Source organism: Clarias gariepinus, chromosome 2 (genome assembly GCF_024256425.1).
Source record: "Clarias gariepinus isolate MV-2021 ecotype Netherlands chromosome 2, CGAR_prim_01v2, whole genome shotgun sequence".
Taxonomy (NCBI): domain Eukaryota; kingdom Metazoa; phylum Chordata; class Actinopteri; order Siluriformes; family Clariidae; genus Clarias; species Clarias gariepinus.
This window is the reverse complement of record NC_071101.1, coordinates 43,062,501-43,086,433: the sequence shown is the minus strand read 5'-3', so window position 1 is coordinate 43,086,433 and position 23,933 is coordinate 43,062,501. Positions and strand designations below refer to the sequence as shown.

General features: G+C 40.1%; 3 protein-coding genes across 4 annotated transcripts in view; 1 reads left to right on the top strand and 2 right to left on the bottom strand.

The window, feature by feature from the left end:
* Positions 1-2,617: 2,617 nt before the first annotated feature.
* gnpat (glyceronephosphate O-acyltransferase) lies at positions 2,618-12,867 on the bottom strand. Its single transcript, XM_053491086.1, has 16 exons — positions 12,730-12,867; positions 12,320-12,511; positions 12,058-12,234; positions 11,361-11,490; positions 11,139-11,266; positions 9,822-9,897; positions 9,043-9,194; positions 7,956-8,086; positions 7,625-7,848; positions 7,244-7,495; positions 7,027-7,106; positions 6,766-6,906; positions 6,547-6,646; positions 5,616-5,709; positions 5,433-5,494; positions 2,618-5,300 (listed from the first exon to the last, which is right to left on the bottom strand). Exons 1-16 carry the CDS (start codon positions 12,751-12,753, stop codon positions 5,257-5,259), a joined length of 2,007 nt encoding a protein of 668 aa, XP_053347061.1. The 5' UTR covers positions 12,754-12,867; the 3' UTR covers positions 2,618-5,256.
* Positions 12,868-13,017: 150 nt separating this feature from the next.
* c2h1orf131 (chromosome 2 C1orf131 homolog) lies at positions 13,018-17,574 on the top strand. The gene is made up of 8 exons (XM_053484899.1): positions 13,018-13,091; positions 13,173-13,260; positions 15,060-15,355; positions 15,457-15,513; positions 15,629-15,724; positions 16,314-16,403; positions 16,513-16,553; positions 16,741-17,574. The coding sequence occupies exons 2-8, from the start codon at positions 13,173-13,175 to the stop codon at positions 16,865-16,867; spliced, it is 795 nt and encodes a 264-aa protein (XP_053340874.1). The 5' UTR covers positions 13,018-13,091; the 3' UTR covers positions 16,868-17,574.
* A 540-nt stretch (positions 17,575-18,114) lies between these two features.
* The window catches only part of LOC128511868 (E3 ubiquitin-protein ligase TRIM9), a 26,698-nt gene continuing 20,879 nt past the window's right edge, over positions 18,115-23,933 (bottom strand). For both annotated transcript variants that reach the window (XM_053484877.1, XM_053484886.1), the window contains 5 exons: positions 23,447-23,607; positions 23,134-23,272; positions 22,558-22,861; positions 21,645-21,807; positions 18,115-21,305 (listed from right to left, as the gene is read on the bottom strand). In XM_053484877.1, coding sequence (XP_053340852.1) covers positions 21,261-21,305; positions 21,645-21,807; positions 22,558-22,861; positions 23,134-23,272; positions 23,447-23,607 — 812 coding nt within the window. In that variant the 3' untranslated portion in view covers positions 18,115-21,260. The remainder of the gene's footprint in view (positions 21,306-21,644; positions 21,808-22,557; positions 22,862-23,133; positions 23,273-23,446; positions 23,608-23,933) is intronic.

Genomic DNA, 23,933 nt, shown 5'->3' with positions numbered 1-23,933 from the left:
TGTACCCCGCCTCGTGCCTGGGATGGGCTCCAGTACAGGTCAGGCGGTATAAAGAATGAGTGAGAGTGAGTCCTACAAGTCTTAATACCCAAGGTTCTTGTTACGGTTCCTTTTACTAAATAAAAAATATAATAAATATGAAAGCCAAAATAAATTACTACAAAGATATAAAAATAAATAATTACAAATTAATATAAAATTAAATAAAAAGAAAAACCTAATTTCATGTTTGCAAATGCCAGTTGTTTAATAAAAGTGAAGGAAATGGCTACCAAAAACATTTCTTCATATAAATGCTATGACTACAATAAATGCCATGATTTGGGGAAATGTGTACCTGCTACAACTAGGTACTGTAAAAATCATACATAAACAATTTGTCTACTGTATATAAACAGTGTGAATGCTATGTTATGTTAAACTACTAACTTCATACTGTAGCTACACAATATAATCATTTTTAATTTTTTTCAATTAAAATCCTTTACTTTGTCGTTTTAAATCCCTGACCACTAAATGCTGAACTTCTACTCATTCTCGTACATACGATACTTAATTATTAGCTACCATTTAAGATACTTTTTCAGACATGTTCATATACGCAACTAACAAAAAGCAAAAAGAGAAAGAAAAGAGAGAAGAAGCAATGCTGAGATTTCACCTTGTCCGAAAGATCAGGACAAAAGTAAAGAAAGCTGTCTGTCTAAGGACCGACGTTCATCACTTTAACTAGATGGTATTAAATCTTCACACCAGCATCATTTCGGGACAATTCCCATCTGGGGGTTATCGTTCAGATCTTTGTCAGCGCAGCAATAGCGAAAGCTCAAGAACAAATAATATAAGTGTCTCTCATGAGAGTCTAAAATCATCTTTAATGCTGAGAAGGCAGAAAGAGGTCACGTGCTTAACTGGACATGAGTGTTTGCTTAAAATAAATTGCTAACATCATAGCTTCTTGAAGGTTTTTCCTTATTATTCCCAAGCATTAGAAAGTTTTTTTTTTTATAATTGAATTATCAATGTTAAAGGTACCAAAGTTGTATGATTTTAGAACAGGATGTGGCCTTTCCCATGTACAGTAAGCATATCTTTTACCTAAATGAAACAAATATCTCCTTACCTTCTGCTTGGGTGCCAGGATGTTGGCGTGATATCATGGAGTTCCAACAGGAGCCGAAGAAATCTGACTAACTTCTGGTTTTGACAAATGTGCTAAAACATGCAGTTCCTCGAACGTCCACTGGGGGCTGTCTCCAAATGTGGGTCATTTCGCCCATTTGCTTTTTAATGGATAAACCAGGGTTTAGGCAGTCAGCTTCGGCCAAAAAGGGGACGACATATGTGTGACATCATGGACTGTTTGTCCAGTTCATTTTATACAGTCAATGATCCTTTAACGTCACTCAAGATGGCCGCGCCACACCATGTAGTGTGCGAGATCAGTTAGCGCTGTTAGACTTATAGCTCTACTGTACAACTCATGATGGACAACTGACTGGTAACATCTTGCTGAGAAATTTTTGATAGCACTTGAAATTTGTATATCCTTCATCCGTATCAATTTGTGCCAGATGATTACATGAAAGATTTTTTGGACAGGATTTCTTTTTTCCATTACATTATCCTCCAAGATCTAATCAACTACATTTGAGCTAATCATATTTTTTTCTTCATTTCATTATATTTGTTTTTAATTGACTCCCATTGCACAGTAATTTCTCCAAACTTGTGAAAATACTGTCGACATCAGCAGTGTTGAGTGCCTTCACGTCCCTCTATGCAACGTCTCTCATCTGTTAAATGCAAATGTACCAAATGCGTTCTTGGTAAATGAGCCTAATCAATCAAAGGCTGTTGAGATCAACAGAGCGCACGGCTGAGCACGGAGGGTGGGCGGCGGCCACCGTAACACGCTGCGAGGAAAATCACACAGGCTGCACCAAAAAAAAAAACTTCACACGACGAAGTTAAGGGAATCATTAAGTGTTGACGTCACAGGCGTGAAAACGAACACGAGCTTCATATGAGAAATGAGGGCCGGGTGAAACTGGATGTAAATTGGTCATTATGCTCAGTCGATTTGCAAACCAGTGTTGACTGCACAAATGATGTAAGAAAAACTTCACAGGAATTCTGTTTGCTCATCGGACCTCTGAAACCCGCCACAGTCATTCCAGGAGTGGAGGGGAAAGAAAATACAGCACCTGTGTGCCATCTAGAGGGGATTACGGGCGGTACACGTGAAAAGCAAGACATTTGAAAAGTAGAGATTTTCTCACATACACACTTCACATTCACACTCATCAGACGATGCCGAATGCTTGTCATGGTGTAGCACATGTCAGTGTGAGATACTTAGTTCTTTTTCTCAAACAGGACTGAATGTGTGTGTATACTCACACATACATAGGCAGTGATTGTGTGGACACCCATCGTTGTGAGGACCTATTTTTAAAGGCATTTTTGGTCCATACAGGACTATAGGAATACACACACAGTGTTTATGAGGACTCATGATACTACCCTATTATTATGAGGACCCCTGGTCATATCTTGTCCTCACAAAACGCTAAATATGTGTAAACACACACACACAGTCTGCATGAATGCACACTCAATTATCAAACTTTATTGTCATTACAGATTTAATACCACATTCACACACACACACACACAATCAATATTCATTAGACAAACGCTGTCAAACCGTGAAATTAGACTGAATCAGTAATGCTTCAAACGCACCGCAAAACAAAAGCACACAAATATCAGTAACAGGAAGTGACTTTGGCAAAAGAGTTCGTTGTTGGCAAAGACATTACAGTAAAAGCATCAAATAAATTTACAGTCAGGTCTTCATCTCTTTTGCTTAGGATTTAGGACAGAAAAAACAGGGATTAAAAACAGGAACTCGTTAGACATGTCCTAATGTGACAAAGTTCACTTACTAAGACACCATGTAGCAGATGGAGAAGAATTTGGGTTTTAAAGCAACGTTAAGCAAAAAAAAGAAAGAAAAAAAAAAACAAAAATGCCCTGAGTGGACTTCAATAAAACAGAGTTTCAAAATACATTTGGCACACTATAATAATCATATAATAATGACCTTTTATTTTTTAGTACAATCAGCTGTAAATAACACCCCCCCCCACCCCACGCACATGCACATAATCTAAACTCCGCCTTATAAAACTCTATCAAAGCACCGTTCTCATGACAACTTCAAGACAGATGTCTAAAATCAGTAGCAGTGGTCATGCGTCTGAAGGTTTTGGACTTACACTATAAGGTTGTGTCTGAATGTTTATGACATTACCTCATTTCTGCCCTTGATCTGTCATGATTTGTTTACATCATGCTCATATCAGAACTGTTACCAAGTAAATAATGCGTTTAATCTAGTTACAAGTTCAAACACATGGTTCCTGGGTTGGGCGACGTGACAATTCACCATGAAGATCAGTAAACATTACATCATGAGAAACCTTTGTGTATCTTAATGCATAGCTTTTCATGAGATGTTTTGACTGCTTTGTTGGCACTATCTGAATACTGTAATATGATAGATCTATAAATAATACATAAAATGTTTTTTTTTTTACATAATATTCTTGCCTAATGGCTTTAAAACAAAATATAAAGAAACTGAAATATGGCTTTAAAACACTGAGACGTTGGTTAGAGAAGTGGATATAAAAAAAGGCTAATGTACACATATACCAAACACCAACCATACTTAATCAGATACCTCTGACGAAATCTAAATTTAGCCAAATATTTCAGATCCTGTGTAGGGTTTATCTATTTTTTTTTTTTAGACCAAATCTAATCTTTAACACCAGACTAAAATCAAGCTTCAGTAAGATATCCTAGGCATACCCAGACACATCCCAGACCAAATCCATACTTTTACCCAATACCCTATGCCGACTCCATACTATTTACTAAATACCCCATAACAAATACAAACTTTTTTTAAACCAAATTTTCCAAAACAAACTTTTCCCAAATTTCCCAAACGAATCCAAACTTTTACCAAATACCATATACAGAATCTGAACATTTTCCTAAATTTCCCATGACAAATCAAAACTTTTTCCTACACCAAAACTTTTTCCTACACCAAACCCAAATACGCCCCCCCAGTACCCCATACTAAATCCAACCCCTCCCACACCAAGTACTCCAGACCAAATCCAAACTTTTCCCACAGTTTCCATTACAAATCCAAACTTTTTACTAAATATCCCCTAATAAATCCAAACTTTTTTTAAAACCAAATTTCCCAAATGTGCCAGATCAAATCCAAACTTTTTAAAACTAAATATCCCAAACAAAATCCAAAATTATTACCAAAGGCAACTTTTTTTTCAAACCAAGCATCCCAGACCAATTAGAAACTTTAGCATGATATTCCAGACCAAACCCATTATGTTGAGCTAGAAATTACAGACCAAATCCAAACCTTTTACCAAATATCCTTGCCTGAATTGAAACTTAAGCGTGATATTCAATGAATTTGGTCAAATATCCCAAATCCAAATTAAGTACAAAATATCCCAGTTTAATATTAAAATGTACCCGATTGTATCCCGGCCCCCCCTTACTTACAAAATCAAACTGTTTTCTGGATATATCTACTTATGGCCGTTTCTACAAAAATTTTAAATATAAATCAAGCACATTAAACCTTGTAATTTAAATTAGATAAACAACAAACAAATATATTTGGATATGTAATAAAAAAAGTATTTCTATTAGAGTTTTTTTTTTGCATATTCTCATCTAGAAAATTCTGGTTCACTTTTTTATGGCAGCGTTTCATCAAGAAACAAAATGCAAGCACCTGATGCTGCTCAAACATAAAAACATCAACAACAAAAAAAAAGAAAAATTCCAGTTCATAAATAGAGCTTTCGAACATTTTCTTTAAATAAAGAAAGCAGACAGAAGAGTAACTAAGTAAATTTGGCGAAACCACAAAGAGTGACAGCTGATGATGAAAGTTCGGCGTAGTTCAAAACTGATGCATTGATCACACAGCAGGATACCAAGTCTGAAGCTGTGTGTGTGTGTGTGTGTGTGTGTGTGTGTGTGAGAGAGAGATAGCACGTCCCAGATGGTTACGGTTTCTTAAAGCTCGATGACAAACAGTCCTTGTAGCCGGTGGAGCCGTGACGCAAAAATTATGCTAATGTAGGCAGTTGAGGCACACTTGGAGGAAAAAAAATGTGTGCGCGTGTGTGTATGTGCTTACAGCCGAGCGACGACAGGCTTTTGGGTGGGAATTTTACCCCCTGCCAAGACGGAAACTGGGTCACTCAGTGCAAACTTAGACACACGCTGGCTATAAATTATGCATAATAATGATACAGGCTTTGCATAATGTTGTAGCAAAAATCTTAGACAGGACATAACACCACACTTACCCAGCATGTCCTCCAACGCATTCACCGTCACCTTGTTGATCTTCAGCGTCACCTGATCGCCGCTAGAGGAGAAAGCACAAGCAAAACCTGTCAAAAAGACAGCACACACACACACACACACACACACACACACACACACACACACACAAAAAAAAATTGATTTATTATTAAACCCACACTTACTCTTTAACCTTCTCGACAGCTTTCAGGTGCACCAGCACAGCCAGAGCGTTCTTCTGCAAATCAGATGACAAGGCTTCGTGATACCTCAGACTCCCTGAAACAATGAGAGAAGAAAACCTTAACCACAAGAGATATGAAAAAACCATGCAGGAATATACTGGTAGTCCCCGACTTACGAACATTTCTGCAGATACGAACGGACCGCGGATCTACTTCCGATTCAATCACGGTTCTAGCTTACGTGTATTGTACAAAAATAAGGTATTGCAGTGCACGGGATACCAATATTTACAATTGCATACAAAATATTTTCAGGGTGTAAGTGAATTTATACAATGTGTCCAAAGTCCCGAATATTGTATGTGTGTGTGTGTGCGTGTGTGGGAGAAATTAGTCGGCCTCATCGAATTTGGCAAATCATTCCAGGAAGCACAATGATAGGAAATGTCTGTCCTGTAAAGCTGTCCTGATGGTGAATAATCCTAACTACGGGAAAATCCTCAACAAAACACAGTTTACAGTCCAATACAGTGGAAAACAGCTCTGAGACAAAAATGGCGTTTGGGATTTCCCTCGCAATTTAAAGACTCTGTTACAACACTGTTATATTTCTTTGTGAGATTCATTTCCTTAGGCTCAATTAAAATTTTTGGCCACATGTTGGCAGTGTGGGGAAAGGGGACAGGGATTTAGTCAAGTGGATTTTGTATTCTTTAGATTGTATATTCGTGTCAAAAGCGTAGAAGACTCACTCTGTCGGACTTGAGAACAAATCCGACTTACTAACATTCCTTCTGAAACGAAACTCGCTCATAAGTCGGAGACTACCTGTACATGTGAATAGAAATCACACTCAAAACTCTGTTTTTTTTGTTTTTTAAGGGCGCACAAACTTTTGCACTCAATTCTAACTGGGCATTCGTGATGTCACCTGCTAGGATGAGCCGGAGAGCAAAGTTCCTCACAGCGATAAGAAAGGTCTTCTCGGGGAGATCCTCCTGCGCGTCCTCACACAGGTACCGACACACCACCTACACACACACACACACACACACACACACACACACACACACACACACACACACACAAAAGGTAAGGCAAGCATAGGATTTTAGACGATGACTTTAGGAAGCTGTCAGGCCGCCTTTACCTGGTACCCCTGCAGGAACGGCTCCATTAGCAAACACAGGAAGGACAGCGTCCTCTCTCCGCTCGATGACATCACAACTTCCTGCTGTAACTCCTGTATGGCGCCGCACTTCACCAACAAGCAACACGCTTCCTCAAAGTCCTAAACACACACACACACACACAATCCGTACAAGGCCAAAATATTCTCTATATAAAAGATTCATTCGTGTGTTTGTGTGTGTGTGTGTGTGTGTGTGTGTGTGTGTGTGCGCGCTTGAACCTGCACAGACGCTCCGGGACAAAGTATGAACTCATTGGAGAAAATGTTCCTTAGGAAGTTAAAGCACTTGTAGACCTCGTCTAAAGCCGATCAAAGAAAAAAAAATAATAATAATTTAATTAATAAATAAATAATAATAATAATAATAATAAATACACTAGGATAAACCACAGCACATCTAACTGTAAATGAATTTCAGGAGTTAGGTGTGCATCACCTCTCCTGCTGGAGTTTGCGGCGTGCATGGCTACAGCCAGGAGAGCCGGCCTCACGAAGACGTGCAGCGTCTGGTTCCTGTAGGACGCGCAGGACAGCACGATGACCGCTCGGTTAAACTCCGCCTCTTCTGGACTCAGCCCCGCCCCGGGCGCCTCAGGAACGACCAGCTGCACACGCCCACCGGACACGCACGCCAAGTTCCTGTGCACGCTCAGACTGGAGCTGACAACCTTACTGCACGCTTCGCCGTCTGAGAGAGACAGACAGACAGACAGACAGACAGACAGAAGAAGTGTGTGTTATTTCCCCTATTGGATCCAGACTTCAGGGACCCCCTGTACACTCTGCACCTTCCTCCACCTCTTCCTCCTGCTCGTACCCGGCCAGTCCAGGAACGCCCCGAAGCTGAGCGCTAGACGCCGGAGCCAGTCGGTCTGCTGGCTGAGAGCGGTCAGCTCCACGCCCTGGGGGTTCTGTAGGAGCAGCGTGGAGATCAGGGACCACGGCTTCAGGACCATGTTCTCCTCCTGCAGCCGCACCAGGTGGAACGCTACGTCGTTCACGAACGCCTGAGTGTCTGCCGCAGGCCTGTGGGGAATGTGTCTGAGAGAGAGAGAGAGAGAGAGAGAGAGGGAGAGAGAGACATACTATAATAGTGTGGTTGGTTTAATCAGAAAAACATCTGCGCACTTTGTGGACACAAGTGTTACCTGGGGACCAGATTGTACTGCGAGCGGTTGATGTGTCCCTGCGCCAGGCTCCGCACCGACACGGGGGCTCCAAAGTACACGTGCATCGTCCCGAAATCCTCACTGAGGATCTTTCTGGCCTTTAACAGCCCCTGAGAGGGACAGCGAGAAGAGAGAGGAACAGAGGGTGAGGCAGAGAAAAACAGAAATGTGTGGAGAGATAAAGAGAGAGAGAAATAGAGCGGAGGGGGGAGGATGTAAGAAGCAGAGAAACAGAGCAACAGAAGGAGACAAAGGAACAGACAGAGACAGGAGGAAAGAGAGAGAGAGAGAGAGAAGGAAAAAGACAGAGTGAGAGAGAAAGAGTTGGAGGGAGTAAGTGGGGCCGAGAAGTGCAAACGAAAATAAAGCCGAAAACAAAATAAAAAAAAAAACTATTTTTACAAAACCGAAAACAAAATACAATCGAAAACAAAAATAACAAAACATGAAAAACAAAAAGAACAAAACAGAAAACAAAAAGAACAAAACCGGATACAAAATAGAAAACAAAACTTTAAAAAAATCAATAACAAACTACCAAATCCAAAAACAAAATAACAAAACCGAAAACAATAAAAAATTATAATAATAGTAAAATCCAAAAACAAAATAACAAAACTGAAAACAATAATAATTATAATAAAAAAATATATACTAAATTGTAAACAAAATAAATTCAGAAACAAAATAACGACTCAGAAATAACATCAGATTTTGTTTCCCCACTCGTTACTTTGTTTTCAAATTTGTTATTTTGTTTTTGGATTCTTCATTTCGTTTTCAGTTTTGTTCATTTTGCTTTGCACTTCACGGCCACTATGACAGAAAGGACAGGCAGATAGGGAGAGAGCGGAAGAGAGAGACAGCTGGAGAGAAGCGAAGAGAGAGGGAGAGACAGAGGGAAGAGACAGAAATAAAGAAAAAGAGCGAAAGAAATGGAAAGAAAGACAGCGAAGGAGAGAAAGAGATAAAAATAGAGGGAGAGACAGAGAGAGAGAGAGAAGGAGGGAGAAGTCCACATATCCTGTGTCTGAGTGAGAGACTGAGGATCTGCAGAGAGACTCACAGACGTCGACTCTTTGGGTTTGGGGACGCCGAGCAGCTCGCGCGCGTACAGAGACTCCTCCAGAATCCTCTCGTAGCTTATACTCACTGGAACCAGGTTGACATCAAAGACTTCACCTTTAAAAAACGGCTCCATCACTATATTCAGCAAACCTGCACCACACACACACACACACACACACACACACACACCTGATTAATAGCCGCATCAGAGTTCAGGCTCATCACACCAAACTTTCTCAGTCTGTGGCATTAAATCACTGCTGATTCGATTGTGCAGCTGTTCGGCGAGATTTCATTTAAGACACAGCCGAACCAGAAAGCATTTTCCTGTCGTGTCTCATTTATTTCTGTAAGAACCGGGGGAAAAAAATGAAACGGATGACACGTAGGAGAAAAGTCTTGACGCTGCACTATATTATGCAGGAGTCAGCGTGGGCCTCGTGTCAGGATCCCAGACGAGTTTAATGTTTTATGCAGATTGGATTAACTCAGCAAACGATGTTTAAAGTCTGCCAATGAGACCGTTCTCTCCAGAACTTTACTGCACCGTAATATCTTCTGATCTGTCCCTGTTTAACACCCGGAGCGCCCCCTGGTGTTAGGTACACTGCTGATCTCCTGTATTGTTAGGCTTTGTTTACTTAGAAGCCTTTCATCTTTTCCTAACGCATGCAGTCGTAGGTTTTTACATTATGCCTCCGGGTGCCAAGATTTTTCGCAGTTCGAGAGGGTACTCCTCATCCCTGAACATAGCTGTGCGTTCGGCGATCAGCTTACCCGTCTTTGGCGTGAGAGACTTTGCCGTTCGGCTCCTGGTGCCTTCGAGGAAGAACTCGACCGGAGCGTAACCGTTCTGTGGAATTCAACAGAGGAACGAGCGTGAGCGTTACAGGAGGAGGAGAAGTGCTCTGTGTGCTGAGGACAAATATAGGGATAAAAGATAGGGCCTGACTATATTTTATATTCATGTACACATGGATGAAGGAGTGAAATAAAAGACATTGGAAATGGGGAAGTAATAAATGAAAGAAATGAACGTAAGCGACAGAAATGGTGAAAATAACGAATGGATAGAAAAGTAGAAGAGAAGGAAGGACAAACAGATGTATGGATGGATATAAAGATGAATAGCCTGATAGATGGACGGATGGATGGATGGATGGATGGATGGATGAACGGATGGATGGATGGATGACCAGTCTGCTGGATGGACAGATGGATAAATATACACTGACTTGTGCTACATGCATGGATGGATATACGAATTTATGGAGTTGTGGTTAGAAGGATGGATGGATTCATGAATAAATGCATTTACTGCATTATTTATTTATAAGATTGTGGTTGGATGGATGGATTTATAAACATGAGGTTGGATGGATGAATGTTAAGCCTTATATGGTTTTAAGAGGTTGTGGATGGATGGATGGATGGATGGATAGATGGTTAGATTAATGGATGGATGACGTTATGGATTTTTGAAATGCATGGAGGGATGGAGGGATTAATAAAAACATACAGACATTGCTAAATTAATGGATGGAAGTGTGGTTTGATGGGCAGACAGATGGAGTTATGGATTCATAAAGATGAGGTTGGACGGATAAATAGATGGATGGATGCTAGTCAGTCTTATGGTTTTATAAGGTTGTGTATGGATCAATGGATGGATGGAGTTTTAAATTTAAGAAGTTGTGTTTGGATGGATGGATGGATGGATGGTTGGATTTTTGAAGTAGAGCCTGAATGGATGGATAGATGTACGGCAATATAGATTTATAAGGTTGTGGTTGGATTTATGAAGTTGTGGTTGAAAAGATGGACAGATGGATGGATAAATGAAAACATACTGACATTTCTAAATGGATGGATGGAAGTTTGGTTAGATGGAGGGATTAATAAGCAGAACAATAAAAAGATGAAAAGATGGACTGCTGCTGGCAGGATGGAAGAATAAATGGAAGTGTGGCTGAAAGGTGAGTGTATGAAAGTTTATAGACAGTTCTATGTATAAATATATATAATGGGAAGGCAGAGAGAAGAACAAATGAATGGATGAAGGGATTGACAGACAGACAAATAGATGATTAATACCCTCAGCATGGTCTTGACATATTCTGAGAAAACAGCCCAGTAGAGTTTATCTCCTCCGAAGGAGCGGCGGATAAAAAACGCTCCTGACATGCGCAGCATCTCGCCAACGAACTTCATGCTCATAAAATCTGGAATAGAAGAACGAGGTTTAGCCGAGTGCCGTGTTCACGCGAACAGTATAACTCAGTCTCTCTGAGGACTGTTATCGTGAGAGATACACACCCATTCCTGCAGCGATGACGGGCAGTGCCAGGTCGTAGGTGAACAGGAGGTATGACATCATCAGGAAGTCCATGTAGCTGCGGTGGCTGGGCAGAAGCACCACCGGATGCTCCTGAATGGCCTGCTGAAGCTGGAAACAACGATCCATACACACATCAACTCATGCATCCATATACAGAGGAGTTGTTATAATGCCACAGGACACATTAGGCATGCTGGGCCACGGTGAACATCATCATCATCATCATCATCAGGGTTAATATGAAGAAAGAAAAATTTATTTTCTTACATTTTTTGAATAAAATCCGAACTAGCCGAACACTGTTTTGAGTATGCATGCATCCAGCTAAAGATGTGCTGATGTTGAAATGTGATGATGTGTTAGTCCTTGTTAGTAACGCTCTGACATTGATGTTAAAATGGTTTATACACTTGCAATTCTTAATAAAATCTTAAGAAAGAAGAATGGATGGGTGAATAAAAGTTTAGATGGACGAAAGGTTGAATAGATTGATGGTATCTGTGAAAGAATATGTTAATAGAAAAAACTATAGATATAGATTAGACTATATGGAAAGATATTGATTGATTAATGGACAGATGGATGCCTGGACAAACGGACAGATGCATGGATTGATGCTCAGTATAACCCAAACCCTCTAAAGTCAGCGTGGGCGTGTGACGAGGCGGGCCTTACTCTCTGCAAGCCCTCCTCGTTGACCCGTACACTGCGGTACAGCGCTTTAAAGGCTTTGCTGAGCATGAAGGCGAAGAAGCGGACGGTGCTGAGCTGCAGCCGGTGAGCCATCTCCTCCAGGACCTGAGACGCCTCCTCCTGCAGGACCTCTCGGGACTCGCCGCTCTCCATGGACACCTACGGGGAGAACCAGACGAGAGCCTGAAATCTAAACCGAACCTCCTGGGGTTTACGGCTTCATACACAGTGCGCCGCTCTCTACCTGATCGATGACGTATCTCAGGGACTCGGACTGCAGGATGAGGTGTTTGAGGACGCTGACTTTACACGGCACCAGGTTCCTGTACACGGCAGGTGTGTAACACTTGAGGGCGTATCTCAGGTCACTGGAGTTCCTCCTCTCCTCAAGGATGTCCTCGAAGTCATCCCTTTTCTTGGGGACAGGATCTCTGAGCTGCACATGGATACACATTATTACTATATAAAGAGCATTAATAGCATGATTAGGAGTAAATGCATTACATTATTAAAAAAAAAATTGATTTGGATTTTATAAGACTGAGTCAATGGCACCATAACAACAATGTTTGGAAGTTAAATCATCTGCAAGTTCCAGTTCTTACACCACCACCACCACCACCACACTAGATCCCTTAATCGATGCTTTCTCACCGAGTAGATCACTTTGGAAGACATTTTTTTTTTTTTAAATCCCAACTCTCACAACCATGTGACCTAATAATTCTCCAAATCACCAAAAAATCCACTTGAAAGTTCTCAATTCAAACATCTCCCAAGCTAGCAGCTCCACACATGGGCGGTGTCAAAAAATAGCAGGCTCGATCCTAACTACCGTCCGTCAACAAGTTTAGCGCCCTCGTTAGGCTGTAAAACGCCATGATATTACCCACTATAAAGTGCGCTTGTACAGAAAGAACGCGCTGTTTAAAATCCAACCCCTGGAGACGGGACACTTCCTGGAAACGCGGCTGGTCGGACGGTGGCTGTGAGAGGACATTGCGCGAAATGCGGAAGTAGGTGAAACGCTGTGAAAGTGGACCACGTGAGAAGTGTGTGTGCGTGTGTTTAGTTTATTATTATTTTATCTTTTTAAGATGAAGCGAAGAAAAACGGAAAGCGAAGAGGATTTTGACGTGGATCATGATGTTTTGGACCAGATTCTGGATCAGCTGTATGATTTTGGTAAGGCTAATGCTAAACCAGCTAGCTTTAATGTTTGTGTTTATACAGTTCCTAATTCTTAATCATAAAAACGTTGAATCATTAAATCTGCTTAATGCACTAAAAAAATAATGTTTTTAATTTCATTAAATATTAGGGATTAGAATTGGAATAAATCAGAATATAATTTTATTCCCTGTTATGTAAAATTTAACAGAAAGTTGGTGCAATATATATATTTTTTAAATGTAACATAGTATGTTTTATTACAGTAAAGTTGTTTTGCTGAAACAGAAAATATTTTATGTGAATATAATTAATTTAGAATAATAAAATTAGATTTTGACTGGTAAAATGCAGCCTTATTGAAATAGGATAGGATATTTTTATGATAGAAATTTTATCACAAAAGACCAGAATATACTTTGATCACAGTAGAATGTTATTTGACTTAATTGATAAAAATGTTGCAATATGTTACAAAGTTATCAGAATAGTTTATTTAGAATTGAATAGACGTTTAGCAGTGTAAACTAGAATAAACACATTTGTATCACAATAAAACGTAATAGAAGTTTCTTATAATAAACTAGGACAGGTTTTATTACAATAGTATACAACTTTATCAGAATAGCTAATATAAACTAAGCCTGTGTATAATGTATTATACGACGTGGTATTAAGAAGGTTTGAGATTCGTTGCGCCACAGATCCGCAACACTTCAGACGCCTTAAAACCTTCCAGTAGAATTTGCTATTGACGGTCTGGCCCCTGAGAATGAATTCTTGGTGCAAAATGATTGGGATGTTGAAAAAGATGATGAGCATGCGCTTGGTCGAGCTGCACACCTGCCTCGCATTTTTTCAGTTGTGGAGATGATGGGCTCTTCCACTGTGGAGACTGTTGCTTCGTCTCAGGCGCTGACTTCAACACGGTGTTCCTTCTGCTTCTGGGTCAGCAGCCTGGGGATGGACTTGGCAGCGATTTGTGATTTGACTTGCTTTCAGTGATTTAAAAGCAACAGTCTTCACAGTGGAGGAGCCCGTCAAGACCAATAAAGGCGAGGCAGGTCTGCAGCTCAACCGAGTAAATGTTAATCGTCTTTTTTAACATTCACATCATTCTGCATCGAGAATTTGGCCCCAGGGCCCAGCAAATTCTACTGACACTTTTGACATAATTTGTCAAGTTTAATGAAATTGTCCTATTTAAAAAATAAATAAATAAATTACAATGGAATGCAACTTTATTGTAATAGGATATATATATTAATCAAAATAAAATTCAACTTGATTAGATTAGGATCATTTTGTTAGAATGAAATAAAATAGAATTTAATCAGAAACCCTGATCATGTTAGATATTTTTTATGGAAGATTGTGTTTGCAGTAGAGCACAACAGAGTTTTATTAGAATAGAAAAAAAATACATTTTACTTTGTTTCTTATGATGGAAAAATATATTCTGATCTGTATCGCCATTCTGTTAGTATCATAATTTTATTACAATTTAAGGTTTCGTTACAATTCTAAACTTGCACAGAATGCTTTACTCCCTGCCACTGTGTGAATAGTTTGGAGCGCCACCTGTGGGATTGTAGAGGAACTGCGACATTCTGCAGTTGATACATTAATTGCCCCACAATTAAGTCAATTAAGGCATTATAAACTGTATGAACTTTATTGACAGAATTCTTTAATTTCTTAAATTTTGTCGAGTCATCATGAAGGATATCATTACAATGAAAACAGTGCTCAATGCTGTAGAATCTCTATTAGCCATGTGACCTCTCGTGCTCGCCGTGTCTCTCTTCAATCAGGAGATGGACCAGATAACAAGCGATCAAAGAAAAAGCATAAAAAGAGAAAACAGATGAATCAAGAAGAAGAGCAAGAGGAGGAGCATGTGACGGCAGCGCAGGAAGAGAATTTAAAAAAGATCAGTTGTAAAAATGACCAGACAAATCATGTGAGTCATGTGACCAGCACCGGCGTCTCGGCTTCGACACCCGACGCCTCCGAGCATTTAGGAAGGAAAGCGTCGGCTGTGGAGGTCGTCACGTTTCAGGATCCGCGGAAAAAGAACAGATTAAAACGAGTTAAAGCTGAAATCAAGGTACGTAGGAAATCTGTGTACGTCTGATAATAAATCTGTGTTTATAGATTAGATATGATATTTCTAAAAAAAACAATGTATATTAATTTGTGTGCTCTCAGCCAGCTGAAAGGAAAGAGAAAAAGGAAAAAGAGCCGGATGTTTTAAGCATGGAAAAGGTACACACATTACATAAGGAGTGCTATAGAATACATATTCAATAAAGTGTATATGTTTTTAATGTTTGTGTGTGTGTGTGTGTATCTTCTCGGGTGCGTCTTCGCTCCTCCGCAGGCTCGGCTGGACGTCCACCGGTTCGGCATCACCGGATTCCAGAAGCAGCAGCAAAGAGTGTTTGAGCAGGACAGAGCCATCATGCTGGGAGCCAGGGTAGGGGTTTACACAGTACCTGATCATTCTTATAGGGAAAGAAAAGGCACTTCCTTAAGCGGCGGGACTAAATCACATGATTTTGATTTGAAAATTACGATGTCTAGTTTTCTAGAATGATTGTTACTTTAATGACACTTATAACAAGCACAGGACTTGATCTTATTGTTTTATTGCTTTTAATCAATTTTAAATAATTAAAAATAAGGTTTAAATGCTGCCAGGTTTTTCATATATATCACCATGTTTCAATCGTTTTTTTTTTTTTTCCTGCACTGCTCTTGTCTTGGACATGTTAATAGGTTTGTGAGCGACAGAGAAACATTATGCAAGACAAACATAATCAGTTAAATTCTTCATAGCAATTAAATGATTACTCATTAGCATAACTATCTAAGCTGATGGAATTATGGAATTTAGTGTTCAGTAATAATAAAAAAAAAAAAAATTCAGGACTAGGATAGGATTTTGCTCCTTCTTATTCCAACAACACTTTTTTTTTTTTGGTTTTTGTTAATATTTGGTTAGTGTTGTTTTTCAAGTATGTACCAAAAACTTCTGTATTTGTGTTTTTTTGCTCTTTCCTCAGCCTCCAAAGAAGGCCTATGTCAATTATAAAGTGTACCAGCAAACGATAAAGGAGAAAAAGTCGAAAGGAAAGGAGGACGAAGCCAAAGTGGTGTGTGTGATCTCTTGTGCATGTGTGTTAAAAGGAATATATGATTTAGAGCTTTGGGTTGATGAGTGTATGTGAGATCTGAGCACTATTTGTTTGCCCTGCCACACAGGATACGCAGATAAAGAAGAAGAAATCGCCTGGAAAGCAAAAGTATGATAAGTTCTTGTTATTAAATGCCACTTTCCGACAATGGCGTTGAATTTAAGTTCAAACTAATGAGTTCTTATTCTAATTGTAATGAATGTGATGTAACTTTGGACAAATTGTACACAAATCTGTAGATTTTTGCCTCATTTGACTTTGCCAGCAAAGAACTTTGTCGCTTGTTTGTTTCCAGGAACTTCAAACGCAAATCCGGTTCTTCGGGCGCAGAACCGACGGGCCACGTGGGCCGCTTCAAGAACGGCATGCTGGTCCTGAGCTCGAAGGACATGCAGAAGTTAAACAGGAAAGTGAAAAAGTGAGCGGAAGAGGAATCCGAAGAATTGTGCTGCTTAAACAGAGCCGGATCTCCACCAGTCACTTTTTTTTTTTTTTTTTACCTGTGGTGCATGATGGGTAGAGATGAACAGTTATGGCAGGAATCTATCACATTATTTGATATGGACTCACTGATACTCGACAGTATCGTATCACGATATCGATACATCGTCATGTTGCCAAGACTTTACTACGGGGGCATGAGTTTTGTTATGTTTTTTTTTGTGTCTGTGTGTGTAAACAAACAGAAACCCTGACATAAAGAATGGAAATGAAACCCTGAGACTTGTTTCGCTCATCACAGTTTTACTCATTTATGAAAACGAAAAAAGAAGAAAGACAATGCTGTTGTGTTGCACGCTGTAATTACAATGCAGTCGTGATGCCACACGGAGGTACAAAAACGTTCACATTGGCAGGAGAAGGAGTAGGAAAAAAAACATACGCAATAAAAGAATCACAGCACCGCAAACTCAAACACAGGATTGTAATTCACTGCACAGATCAGAAGGGATGAACTTGGTTTGTTTGCATGGCAGAGAAACAGGGTGCGTTTTGACCTTTTTACATGACGCACACATCGTCTTGGTTTGATTTCTGATCGTTTGTTATAAACCAAGATCTTTGGATCCTTTGAACTATCCCATTAAACAAGCTGTTGAAGGAGTAATCAGCGATTCTAACCCAATACGTTTTTTTTTTTCTTTATTGAATTTCATTTCACTTCATTTCACTTGTGTGCTAACTTACCGTTGTTGGTGTGACCAGAAAAAAATCTTGTGTTCATCAACGGGGGAAAAAACAAAAAGTGGTGCAGACCACAGCACACAACATTGTTACAGCCAATCAGCAGGATGAGGATGAAGATGTTTTATATTAATATCGATCAGGCAGCCCTGTTGTCAGTGTCGCTGCCTTGGCAGTGCGTGTCTATGGATATGGATTCTAGCACTTGTTCTCCACTATCGCTGACTCCTCCTTAAACTGTCCGGTCCACTGCCCCACCCTTCTTAAAATTCATTACATTAAAAAAAATGTCCTTTTGTTTTGAATGAGTTTTATCTTAATTCACCTCTCTGATTCGATAAAGGAAAAGAAGTTCATCCACGAAGCTGTCAATCTGTTATCTTGTAATATATACTGTATATATTTTTAAAAAGTGCCTCTTGGGGCAAAAATGCCTCCGAAGAAGAGGGTTGAGATACACAAACACATCATTAGTATTTCTGGAACACTTCTGAAACCGTCTGATGATGTCTTGAAATCGTTGAGGACATTGGCACTGATGATTCGATCCAGAGCGAGACAAGAACTCGGTAAACATTTACTGTACACCTCTGCCGAGTCGCTTACACATCAAACGTGCTGACGGGCCCGGAGAACCTTACGACTACTTACAAAAATTAGCTGTGTCTAAAAAGTCTGTGGTAATTTTTGCTGTAACAATTTATAAATCTGAATTATTCATTTCAATTGCGCTATTTATTTGGACTTCAACTGTAAAAAGTTTGGTATGTTTCTATGACACTTTTGTGCTTTTTTTTTTTTTTTTTTTTGCTTAAGGCTTAAGCAGTTGGTCCAAAAAAAAAAAAAAAAAGAATCAAAGCACACCTTGTAGCTTTCACACTTCGGCTTTGCGTCTCATCACACTTTCACACTATATACAAGAAGAGTATAAGATAGGTTTATAAACCTCATGCTCAAGTCGTTACCGGCTCCATCATTAACAGCAGTGTACCATGCAAAATAAAACACGCTTCCCCCACACGATTCTGTTCAACTATACAGCTTGGAGAAAAAATAAATGAATGAGGACAGGGTATTAAATAGACAAACATAGTAAAAGATATTTGAGAAATGACTCTGGAATGTTATTCACATTTTTGCGTATATATCACAGTGTGAAAGGGTTCAGTGTCAAATCCTGAAGGATGAAATATGTTGTCTAACTACGAGCAGCAAATGATATTCCTATATTCCCTATATTACACGTTTGACACTTTTTCAGATCATTCATTTCCAGAGAATTTTAAGAGACCCGCAACAAAGACGGTCTTATAAGGTCCTGTGTTCCAGACACAGATTCAGCCTACTAACGGTTTGCTAACTATGGCAGTGTTAAAAGTTCAATCTGAGTCCGGAGCACCAAACAGCTGAGTATTTAAACCTGAGATTAGTGTAAAGTGTTGTTCCCTTGTAGCCGTCTAAGACTACTGTTGAAGGTTACCAACACTGGTTGGTTCTACCAGTTTGTTCAAACTTTACTACCAAACTGGGACCTTTTAGAAAGCCTTGGAGGAAGAAGGGGTCATGTGTCACCTACTTTTAGAAGTTTTATTTTGAATGGTTAAGTTAAACGTTAACCCTCTTATGGCAAGCAGAATCTGTAAAACTTATACATTTGGAATAATCCAAAGAATATATAGATTGCCAGATGTAAGCTTTTTCTGGAGTTCTAAGCAAAAGCAACTAAGACATGTTGTTTAAGTGCTGAAGAATACACTGATTAGCCATAATATTATAAGTACTACCAGTCTAATCCCATAGAAAAGCCAATGTAGCACAAATTGCTGAAAAAAGTCAACACTTGCCATGAGCGAGAGGCACCAGAACACTCAGTACACAACAGCTGCTACACATTAGGCTCAGCAGGCAAAGCTCAAGACCTCCGAACTGGCCTTCAAACTCTCCGGATCCCAGTCTCATCCCATTCTCATCTAAAGCTTCTGTGGATCAAACAGGTCTGATCCACGGAAGCCCCAACACAGAACCCCCAGCACCCAAAGGATCCACCGCTAACCGTTTGTGCTGCACAAGGGGAACTTAAAACCTAGGTGCTTTTAATGTTAACGGTTATAATCGCATGGTTGATCGGTTCAATGGTACCACTAAAGAGAGCCATGTCTAGTTCAAATAGAGTTTTTGGGTGGTTATGAGATACAAATCCCTCTGTCGTTTTAAAGCATTACCCTTAGTGGAAACAAACCAAAGAACGTTTTAGACCTCTACAGGTGTAACCATTTTTTTTTCTCTAAAATTGTAAACAATGGGTACTGGCAGGTATCATTGTTCTTGATGGAAAAAGTAAGTTTTTTAGAAAGCCTGAAGACCAAGTATCATTGGTCTTGATCAGTGGTGTGTTTTTCCCTGAAGAACATTTAGTAAATGGTTTAAGAGTCATCCTGATGACAAAATAAACAATTCTTACTCCAATTTAGGTCTACAGACCCGAAACGTTGGCGCTGGTTCTGAATGTACAGAACATTGGACGAAAGAGCAAGATAAATTGATCATGCCTGATCCACAAATGGTTCTGTGCAGGTTCTTTGGATGAATATGGGATGTAGCTTATTAAAACACTCATGTTTTGTGGTTAAGCTTGTGGTTAAGTTTTCATGTAGCCAAGGGTTTCCCCAGTGGGACAAACCAAAGAATGCTTTGGAGTCCTAAACGTAACCTTTTAACCTAGTCCGTAACAATCAATGTCCACCATTATTCCATTATGTGGAACCTTGTAGGTTTCTAAAACCCTCTGTTTTGTGGCTCTACATTAAAACCCTAAAGGTTTCCTTAATTGGACCAAGTAATCAAAATCTGGAGGTGAGAGCAACTGTAAATCATAGTCTTGATCTAGTTGGAACTGCCAAGGTTTTCTAGATCAATATCTGCTAAAACCATTGTTTCAAATCATCTTAATAGCAAGAAAAGTATAGAATAAATAATCAGTCCATTTAAGGACTATAGATTGCAAATCTTCAGTACATACTGAAGATGTTAATGACCTTGGACGTTACATTATGTAATATAATGGTGCATCAAATAGATACCACTTTACTAATGTGCTGGCTAGATAAAGATCCCAGCATTGTTTAGTAGCTTGCCTTGCTGTATGGCCAATTTCACACAGCTTCCATAGATTCATTATGCTAACCAACTGAAGCATTAAAGACATCACACTGTTCTTAGCAAGCTGGTCACTTGGCTGATTAGTTGATCCGACCCCAATGAAAGCTCATCAAGCAGAATTTCACCAGCATCTACATCGGCTAAACATTTACAACGAGGTAAAGCTGAGATTTCAAAGAACACAATGGGTATACAGTTTGGATAAACAGACATAACTTTCTTTCACAGCTTGCTGCTCCTGTACGGAACGCCGTATGAGGTGAGTTTACTGTAAGCACACCGAGTTTTGATTGTACACACTGAGATTCCATTAAGAATGCGGGGGAAAAAACATACAGTATGTAAGATAAATTTTTAACGAGTCCTTTTGATTTCCAATCAAATGGCGTCAAGCAGCAGCTTGCCTCGTGAAGAAAAAAACAAGCCAGAGGTACAACCCAGATGCACCTCGTTCCCACAGGTCAGAGGTCATTATTTGATGTTCTTTGGTACTTCTAAGCCTGTGATTAGGGTCACCTGGAAAATACAGAAAGTTCTTAGTGTTTTTTTTTTTGTTTCATGGTTATGATTCAGAAAAGACAGCATCCAAAAAGAGGATTAGTCAAGTGCACATGAGATACATCCAAATACTCATACGAGTATCATAAATAATATATGAGGAATAAAAGCAGTATGGCCCATGCTGTGAAACAGACTTGATTACTTACTTGTAAACAGCATGCTCTCAAGTGTTTGATTCATTTAAAATTTGGTGTAAGCATAATCTAAATAATTCATGTCATGGAATATCCAGGGGAAAAAAATGTTGGGTTTTATTCCTCGTTTGGAGAAAAAGTGATCACAATATAAGCTCACCTGTACGTTGCGGTTGAGGCTGACCGCAGGCATAAACACACCCTCCATGTTCTCGAAGGCCACAGGGCCATGCTGTTCCTTGTTGATGAAAAACGTGAGAGTATGTTTCGTCAGATCCAGGAGAACACCAACAGTTGACCCTTTGGTTATTCCACCCTCAGCCCTAAAGAGATGAAGAGAGTTATAAAAACAAACTAATTTATGTCACACATATATACTTTTTTAGATATCATTTTGCTTCAGTTTGGGAGCAGGGGCTTAGGTCAAAACACGCTTTTTCTTTATTTTTACATGAGAATGCTTATTGTTGTAGGGTTTTGCACAATGCTACTGTATCAAGTCCACGCAAGTGGCCTGTGGCGTTGGGCAACGTGAGAAGACATCAGGGGAGATGGTCAGTACCAGATGGACATTCAACAATGGAAGCGAAAAAGAAGAAGCCAGAAATGCGATGCTACTGTACCAGGTAAACCAGTCACACTGTTTGCAATCTCTGTAACATGTAGTTACACTTCTGAGGAGCTACACATCAGACTTCGCTGTGGAGTGAGACCTATGGTGTAGACCTAACGCAGAAGCATAAATCAAGGTGGATGTGCTAACTACTGTGGTGGACCCTCCAAAACTGTGGTCTACCAACCAATTTCCTGTCAATGTCTTTAGAGAAAGCACTGGATTACATTTGCACTTAGGCATTTGACAGACGCTCTTATCCAGAGCGACTTACATTTTTATCTCATTACACATCTGAGCAGTTGAGGGTTAAGGGCCTTGCTCAAGGGCCCAACAGTGGCAACTTGGCGGTTGTGGCGTTTGAACCTGGGATCTTCCGAACCGTAGTCCAATGCCTTAACCACTGAGCTACCCCTGGCCCCTATCAATGGATCAATGGTGTCTCCCCTAAACCACTTACCTGTTGGTGTGTGAGTTGTTATGCATGAACCACGAACGGTTGTTGTCCACATACATGGCCCAGGCTTTATCATCTTTTCCCAGCATAGCATCCCTCGCCGCGTTAACGCGCGCCACTCCGAACGCGGGGTCCGGGTGGTTATCATAGCGATCGATGTTGAGCTCCCAGTAATGAACCCCTTTGGAGAAAGCAGCCGTTCCGAGCACCACACGATCGTCGTAGCTGTTGCAGCTCACCGTCTGGTTCTCGTTGGTCAGAAGGATGTCTCTGTGCGCTGAGGTAGGGTCGAACGTAAACCAAGCAACTGCAGAATAAATACACCATCAGAGAGAAGAGATTACGGAAAGGGTTTTGTTAGCTTACTGGTTGTGAGTCAAAATCCCAGGACTGTTAGAAATCCTGGGTAGTAAATTCTGAACGCTCTAATCAGTGAAAGTTAAATATCTTTAGTCTCTTGACAGGAAGCTGTTCCTTAGTGTTTTCCTTAGGCACTAATTACTGCTGCTCAGCAGGGATCTTTTTTTGTCTATGATCAAGAAGCTTGATAAAGGGCTAAGAAATAAGATAGACACAAACCATCAGATGTCCTTAATACCACGGTCTTGCTGTAAGCCCCGACTCCGGCCGTGTTGTAGGCTTTGACCCGAGCATTGTAGGAGCTGTTAAAGTGGAGACCATCCACCGTGCACACCGTCTCCTTCCCCACATAGACCTCCTGGGACAGACAGACAATTATTAATAAGTTATGACTTATTAATCTTCTTCACCAAATGAGGCATGCTTATTAGAATATTAGACTACCCACACCTTTAAGCAACATTCATATTTTATACATACCGTATATATACATGAGTAAATACATATTCCTACTGCCAAGCTTTTCACGTACCCGATATTGTCCACCGTTTCCATCGTCCAGCTCGAGGATGTAGCCCTCAATGGGCAGTGGCTGAGGTGTAATTAACCTCCAGGCCAGAGTGGCGCTGTTGTTTCTCAGGCAGCACTTTTCCAGCTCTAGTAAAGGAGCAGGAGGGACTCCGGGGTTCTCAGCTAAAATACACAACGATTGAGCGTATCACGTTTGTGTTTAGGATAAAGCAGAAGACAGATTCTGTAACGTTTGAGGGTAACAGACTTGGGGTGAGGGTGAGGGTGACGTACCATGCATGAGGGAAGGCTTTGATTCGGAGCATGGGCATTGCAGAGGGAGCTGCCTATCTGTGCTGATTATTCGAATGATTATTAAGCAGAAAGACGAAGACGTGAATAAACATTATCTTCAAGCGTTACTTAAAAAAACTTTCCTACAAACTAACCATTTACATTATATCTAGTTAGGATTCTTGCTGGGACAGCGTCCATCTTGTAAACAAAAC